The sequence below is a fragment of the Salvelinus sp. IW2-2015 genome, linkage group LG7, assembly GCF_002910315.2.
Source record: "Salvelinus sp. IW2-2015 linkage group LG7, ASM291031v2, whole genome shotgun sequence".
Classification (NCBI taxonomy): Eukaryota; Metazoa; Chordata; class Actinopteri; order Salmoniformes; family Salmonidae; genus Salvelinus; species Salvelinus sp. IW2-2015.
Window position 1 is genome coordinate 33,393,901 of NC_036847.1, and position 7,502 is coordinate 33,401,402.

General features: G+C 40.9%; 1 protein-coding gene and 1 long non-coding RNA gene across 9 annotated transcripts in view; one reads left to right on the forward strand and one right to left on the reverse strand.

Annotated features, from left to right (window-relative positions):
- The window catches only part of LOC111966858 (uncharacterized), a 4,021-nt gene extending 2,096 nt beyond the window's left edge, over window positions 1-1,925 (forward strand). The window contains exons 3-5 of one of the 6 annotated variants that reach the window (XR_011480235.1): window positions 10-1,089; window positions 1,128-1,149; window positions 1,188-1,925. This is a non-coding gene — a long non-coding RNA (uncharacterized lncRNA). Of the gene's footprint in view, window positions 1-9 lie in introns of all 6 variants that reach the window. The other 5 variants (XR_011480231.1, XR_011480233.1, XR_011480232.1 and 2 more) reach the window with 5 other exon arrangements.
- Window positions 1,926-3,138: 1,213 nt separating this feature from the next.
- On the reverse strand, window positions 3,139-7,502 carry tmem106c (transmembrane protein 106C). Of its 3 annotated transcripts, none has more exons than XM_023991820.2 (8): window positions 7,304-7,502; window positions 6,351-6,609; window positions 6,162-6,225; window positions 5,573-5,732; window positions 5,310-5,450; window positions 5,070-5,119; window positions 4,015-4,068; window positions 3,139-3,898 (listed from the first exon to the last, which is right to left on the reverse strand). In XM_023991820.2, the coding sequence occupies exons 2-8, from the start codon at window positions 6,559-6,561 to the stop codon at window positions 3,778-3,780; spliced, it is 801 nt and encodes a 266-aa protein (XP_023847588.1). In that variant the 5' UTR covers window positions 6,562-6,609; window positions 7,304-7,502; the 3' UTR covers window positions 3,139-3,777. The 3 variants fall into 3 exon arrangements, with proteins under 3 accessions (XP_023847588.1, XP_070300702.1, XP_070300703.1); XM_070444601.1 differs by having other exon boundaries at window positions 7,399-7,469; XM_070444602.1 differs by lacking the exon at window positions 5,310-5,450.

Here is a 7,502-nt window from a genome sequence, read left to right on the forward strand (position 1 = left end):
CTACATTAGGCTACAGTAGATTACAGTAGACTACAATAGGCTACAGTAGACTGACTACATTAGGCTACAGTGTATTACATTAGGCTACAGTATATTAGATTAGGCTACATTAGGCTACAGTAGACTACAGTAGGCTGCAGTAGACTGACTACATTAGGCTACAGCAGGGTATGTTAGGCTACAGTAGATTACAGTAGACTACAGTAGACTGCAGTAGATTACAGCAGATGACAGTAGGCTGCATTAGACTGACTACATTAGGCTACAGTAGATTACAGTAGACTACAGTAGGCTGCAGTAGATTACAGCAGACGACAGTAGGCTGCAGTAGACTGACTACATTAGGCTACAGTAGACTACATTAGGCTACAGCAGGATATGTTATGCTACAGTAGAAAGTAAAAGTGAGAAACGTCTATTTGTAATGTGCAAGCGACAGAGTGTATGTGGTTAGGGTATCAATGTATGTGGAGGCTAGAGGTTAGGTACAGATATGGTAATGTATGTGGAGGCTAGAGGTTAGGGTACAGATATGGTAATGTATGCGGAGGCTAGGGGCTAGGGCACAGATATGGTAATGTATGCGGAGGCTAGGGGCTAGGGCACAGATATGGTAATGTATGCGGAGGCTAGAGGTTAGGGTACAGATATGGTAATGTGGTGGAGGCTAGAGGTTAGGGTACAGATATGGTAATGTGGTGGAGGCTAGATGTTTAGGGCACAGATATGGTAATGTATGCGGAGGCTAGAGGTTAGGGTACAGATATGGTAATGTATGTGGAGGCTAGAGGTTAGGGTACAGATATGGTAATGTGGTAGAGGCTAGAGGTTAGGGTACAGATATGGTAATGTGGTGGAGGCTAGAGGTTAGGGTACAGATATGGTAATGTGGTGGAGGCTAGAGGTTAGGGTACAGATATGGTAATGTGGTGGAGGCTAGATGTTAGGGCACAGATATGGTAATGTGTGCGGAGGCTAGAGGTAGGGTACAGATATGGTAATGTATGCGGAGGCTAGAGATTAGGGTACAGATATGGTAATGTGGTGGGAGCTAGGGCACAGATATGGTAATGTATGTGGAGGCTAGCGGTTAGGCACAGATATGGTAATGTATGTGGAGGCTAGAGGTTAGGGTACAGATATGGTAATGTGGTGGAGACTAGGGGTTAGGGCACAGATATAGCAAGTCCCAGAGATTATGGGGTATTGTTATATTGAGTTCACATGTACGTTCTTATGAATTGTGCCCTAGAAAGAAACGCTTGCAGTAACCAAGGACAACCAAGGAACAAGGGTGTGCCACACCAGTGCCCTCCCCAGTGTATTGTATAACCATGGATTCTTGTGTCAAGCGCTATACACAATAATAATATCACTTCAAATAGTCATGTAGTTCTATTATACACATATATTATGGGTCAATTATCTAACCTATGGTGCAAATAATATTCCTTATTATATTGTATATTATTGAGAAATATATTCAAACATTAAAAACAAGACAAGGATGAGGTCCTGTCTTTGCCACAACGTCAACGTAACGCTCACATATCTTTTTACCTGTATGACTTTATGTACAAACACAAATCAGAGAGGTGTCTAAGGTCCTATGTTTTTAACCAAAGACAAAGCACTCCTGTATTAAGATTGAATCATTCATATTTTTAAGCTTCATGTGTTTGTATTGTTAGAGTTTTGCATTGTTTTTGTTGGACATGAAGACTACTTTGTATAACAGTGGTAATATATTGTGGTCTGTTTTCTTATTGATCTTTATATGTAGTAATATATTTTCTCACATGCAGCTAGGAAAGTGAAAGTCAAAAGGAAACATTTGTAAGGAAAATAATCTGTTATATGCTATTTTTTTAAGAAAGCTTTGTATGCACAAATGAATATAATAAAACAAAAGTTGTGGTACCAAATCTGATTTCTGCTCGTTGGATTTACTATCTCTAGGTTTCTAAACTGTACTCAAGAATTTAAAGCCTCGTGTATTTTGCTTAGAAACAAGCACTTTTCAAGTGCAAGAATAAGGATTGAAAACAAAAACGTCACACAAGCGACACACAGACAGACATGTTCTCATTAAAAAAGTAACCATCTTTATTAGTTGACCATTCCCTTATTCTTTTTTCTCTCCCCATTTTAGAATTTGAAAAATATATACATTTCCTCAATCACATCCCCTAAAAGGCATGATTCAGTCATATCCTTCAGCATACAAAACACGTGTTTTTTTTGGTTTTGTTACACCTCACCATCTGTTTTCACCTTTCTCCATTGTAGCCTGGTCTCAGATCTGGTTGTGCTCTTGCCAAGTCATTGCTGTCATTGTCAAGCCAAACATGTTTTGCATGACAATGAGTGACAGGAAGTTAGCGTGATAACACAAACAGATTGGCACTCAGGCGGTCTCCATTGCTCTTTAGTGCAATAACCCTGTTCAAACACAATTCAAAAGATCTAACCAGCAGAGCTAAATTAAACAACACAATCCACTAACTTGGAAATACCACACAAGCTTAACGTTTTTCAACGCTCCCGAAATACCAAACTCCAAAACCAAATTTCAAGTCATTTCATCAGCTTAATTATAAAGTCTATGACAACAAGAGGCTGTGCTTTGGAATGTAAACRACATTACGAAGATACCCAACACAATAGGACAGTGAGTGAGTTAATGACGTTTTAGTCATGCCGACCTGGTTAATACTGCTGTGGCTGTCTTTAAAGATCCCTTTAGCAAGCCATTACAGAGTTATTAAGTCCAAGTTGGGCCTCCGGACAGAGGTCCATACACTGTGCTAGTGTGCTGTGCTTTTAGTATTACATTGTTAACAATCACGTCAACAACGTTGTACTTCGACATGAGAGTTGGATTTACCAGCTAATCATGCTCTAGCAAAACATTTGCAGCCCCCCCCCCCACCCATAATTAAGGGCAGTAAAATGTTTGATCCCATAGAAGAAAAAAAAATGTAACCTGCCTTTTTATGGACTTTACAATCATATATTACTACTCTTATGTTTAATCTTGTACTGGTATAAATGCTTAGTAAATCAGTGGGAAACACCCAAACAGAGTGTTGTAACTTATATTAGTACCTTCTGACAGTAACTCTCCCTTATTAAAAAGCAGAAAATAAATCAGAGGTACATATCAAACAATAGCCCTATGTACCATTTTTGAGGTGCAAACAAAATTGTCTTAGGCACATCCCTCGACTAGTCCTGTCAAGTCCCAGATATAAATAGCAGGGAGCAAATCTCCCTTCTTGCGCAATAAAATATCAGTCACTTTATACATTCCTACTATGCCAAGTCCCTGAAATCATAGGACCCACACCAAAGGACACTTAAAAATGTGAACGGACGATCTCAATGTCACAAATGCAAGGACTAGCACAGCAGGATACGCAGTCATAATTCAGTAGTAACACCGGTAACTGTGCTCAAGAAAAGGATAACTAATTCCCTCCTAAAGTCAAGATTKTTGCGGCTTCAACAGGATGTAAATTAGTCATGCCTTGAATTTCAGCCAAATGCACAACAGCTAAATATAATTTACTGAAGAGCTGGTGTTTGTTGCATTTATGAAGGCAAGTGATCAAACTTAATGATCCTGAAGTCAAAACAAAAGCTTGGACTGAAATGATTGGGAATATTCCCTGGTTCTTGTGGCCTGGCTCCCAGCATCTTGGTCCATGTCCCTGGCTGCTGGACTCTTGGCCTCACCACTGGCTGGTGGTGATTTTAGTGGTGAGGGAGGGAGGGTTACTGCCACAGTCGGCGTGGGGGCTGGTGAACCGTGGAGTTTGAACCACAGTCAATGTAGCGATAGGCTTCCAGGGTATTCTGGGCCGTGCGCATCATGTAGGAGGTTTTCACAGATGTCCTGGGAACGTAGAACACAGTTATGATTAAAAACTTTGAAATATCATAAAGACAAAATGGCAAGAGGTAGAGATGGAAGTGATAAGGTTTCACAATGAGGAGGTAGGATATACTTACTGCATGATAACCAAGATATTGTGAACCTTGATGCTTGCCATGGTGCAGAAGGCACTGGAGGGTGGAAAGAGTGGTTAGAACCTCTTCACAAATATAAGTTTACCCCAACCTACATGTGCAAATTACCTCAACTAACCTGTACCCCCGCACATTGACTCAGTACCGGTACCCCCTGTATATAGCCTCCACATTGACTCAGTACCGGTACCCCCTGTATATAGCCTCGTTATTGTGATACTTTTTAAACTTTCGTTTATTTAGTAAATAKTTTCTTAAAACTGCATTGTTGATTAATTAAAAACTTATTCGGGATCGGTGTCCCGTCCACGAGATGGATGAGCTAACGTAGGCTAATGCGATTAGCATGAGGTTGTAAGTAACAAGAACATTTCCCAGGACATAGACATATCTGATATTGGCAGAAAACTTAAATTCTTGTTAATCTAACTGCACTGTCCAATTTACAGTAGTTATTAGTGAAAGAATACCATGCTATTATTTGAAGAGTGCACAATTTTGAACATGAAAAGTTATTAATAAACAAATTACGCACATTTGGGCAGTTTTGATACAACATTTTGAACCGAAATGCAATGGTTCATTGGATCAGTCTAAAACTTTGCGCGCACACTGCTGCCATCTAGTGGACAAAATCTAAATTGCACCTGGGCTAGAATAATACATTATGGTCTTTCTCTTGCATTTCAAAGATGTTACAACAAAAATACAAAAGAACGGTTGTTTTTTTCTTTTACCAGATCTATTGTGTTATATTCTCCTACATTCCTTTCACATTTCCACAAACTTCAAAGTATTTCCTTTCAAATGGTACCAAGAATATGCATATCCTGAGCTACAGGCAGGTAGATTTGGGTATGTCATTTTAGGCACACCCAAAAAAGGGGTGGATCCTTAAGAGGTTTTAAGGGCTTGTAAGTAAGATCTACACCTGTTGTATTCGGCGCATGTGACAAATAACATTTGATATATTAACAATTACAGGACTTGAAACAAAAACAACTAAATACAGGTCTTTACAGGTCCCTTTAACTTACTAAACATAGGCGGTGCTTCCACTGATCTGAACGCTGACTGTGAAGTTCACCTGTAGTATAAAAAAAAATGTTTTAAAATAGTCAAGACCAGAAGTCAACTGAAATTTTGGCAGGAAATGCAAACAAGACGTATATTTGAAGCAAGTAACGTATACAAGTCAATCCTTAAACTACATGTAACATGGAGTGAATGTGTCCCAAGTGATGGTTCACTGCGTCTAAGACTGCAGCAGGCCCTACCTGTCTCTGGCTCAGGGGCTGGATGGTGATGTCGTTATCTAGCTGCATGGTGCCTATGACTGTTTTCATATAGAGAACCTGGCAGCTTAGACTATCAACCATCACTGAGAAGAAGTTTGAGTTGGTGAAGTTCAAGGAGCTCTGACAAATAGGAGCAGGGAAAATGAACAGTCAGCAGAACACACCATAAACATCAGGCACAGTCAAATKACCATCTTATCTCCAACTAACAGAGTACATCTTCACGCGATTTACTGACTTACTGTCATATTCATGAGGACTTTAGTGTTGGTGTGATCAAACTGCACGGTGACAGAGCGTATCCCATCATCCTCCACCACGACAGAGCGAGGAAAGAGGAAGAAGACCACCAGCGAGGAAGCCAGGAGACATAGCACCGCCGAGAGGACCACATACAGCTTCCTGTCAAACATAGCACTTCCTGTTTACTTTGACAATCAATGTTAACCAAAAAACAAACTGTGAACCAACCAAAAATGACAGAATGTGATGGTTATGTACAGTTGAAGTCAGAAGTTTACATACACCTTAGCCAAATACATTTAAACTCAGTTTCACAATTTCTGACATTTAATCCTAGTAAAAATTCCCTGTCTTAAGGTCAGTTAGGATCACCACTTTATTTTAAGAATGTGAAATGTCAGAATAATAGTAGAGAATGATTTATTTCAGCTTTAATTTCTTTCATCACTTCACGGTTGGGATGGTGGAGTGGTTGAAAAATGAGTTTCAATGACTCCAACCTAAGTGTATGAAAACTTCCGACTTCAACTGTATGTGACCGATCCAGATATAAGCTGGTGAGAAAAAAGGGTTAGCTGTAAAACGTACGTTCTCTGGGGCCGGAGTCTCTGGTCGTTGTAGGGAACCAGAGCCACAAGCTCATTGACCTGCTCTGAAGGACAATGACCACAGAAGAGGGTCAAGTCAAATGGGAGAACACCATCATAATGATCCCTACCACATCAGTACAGCAATCAATGCCCAGTAGGACAGGAATCGAGACAGGAAATGTCTCACCTGAGGGGATGTGGCCAGTGCCTTGGCATGTTGGACAGGTAATACTGTCCCTGCCAGTAAACTCTACATAAGGGAACCGAGCAATGTCCTCCTGTCTGTCCAGTCCATCCAGCGAGTCATCATCATCATCCCCCGTCTGCCACCCTGTCCCAACCTCCGGGACGAGCAGAAGACTGCTGTCGCTTTCGCTTCGGGACCATTGAGTGCCCATGAGCTGGCTGGCAGATAATCAAGCCAGCCTTTTTTCAAAGGACAGACCCTAGGGCACAGCAAAAACAAAAGTTGTTGAGTAAAGGGCAGGACGTATTTAGGCTAATAACCAACGTTTGGCAATTGTTTTTAAAATGATTAGCCTACTGCAGATGGGTTGCCTCCCACAATGTAAACAATGTTCCAGTTGTATTGCCCTACAGTAGGTCTGGGATTTCCAGACTAGACAGACGTTGGCCAGTATGCCAGGCCTCAAAGCACATAATGTCCCAGGCACTACTACTATACCCTATAGCACAGATACGGCAATCGGAATAAATGGCGTAGGGCGTGGCATCTTAATGTCAAACGTGGAAGTATCTGGATAGGCATGAACTATGACCATAAAATGTTTTAAACATAGCTATGAACACTATCACAATACAATAGCTAGCTAGCTACACATTGGCTAGTAAGGTATTATGTCCAACAACAACACAACTATCAGTTCTTAGTCGAATCAAAGCACAATAACAACAGCAAGCTTAGTGCCACTGCGGTCGAGAAACAGCAAGCTTAGTGCCACTGCGGTCGAGAATGTTTGAGCTATCTTGCTAGCGGTAAAGTTACGTAAGGTAAGTAGCTAACTAATTTAGCTATCGAGCTGTTAGCTAGCAAGCAAAGTTAACTAGCTAGCTGTCAACGTTAACCAAGGTGCACAACCTGCACTAGGCTTGCGTCTTCAGACATAATAGTTGTCTTACCTATATATATTTGGTTGACGATATTTCGAAGAACATTCAGGCAAGGCTATCAAGTCATTGATCGTGTTGTTTTGCCAGGAACTCGTGACACTCACTTTGCAGTTCGTTCTTGTGCAGGGGTGTATTCATTCCCCAGATTATGTTGCAAAACGTTTCTTAAACGGAAGCAAACTGAACTAAACGGGCGGGAGCTACCTGA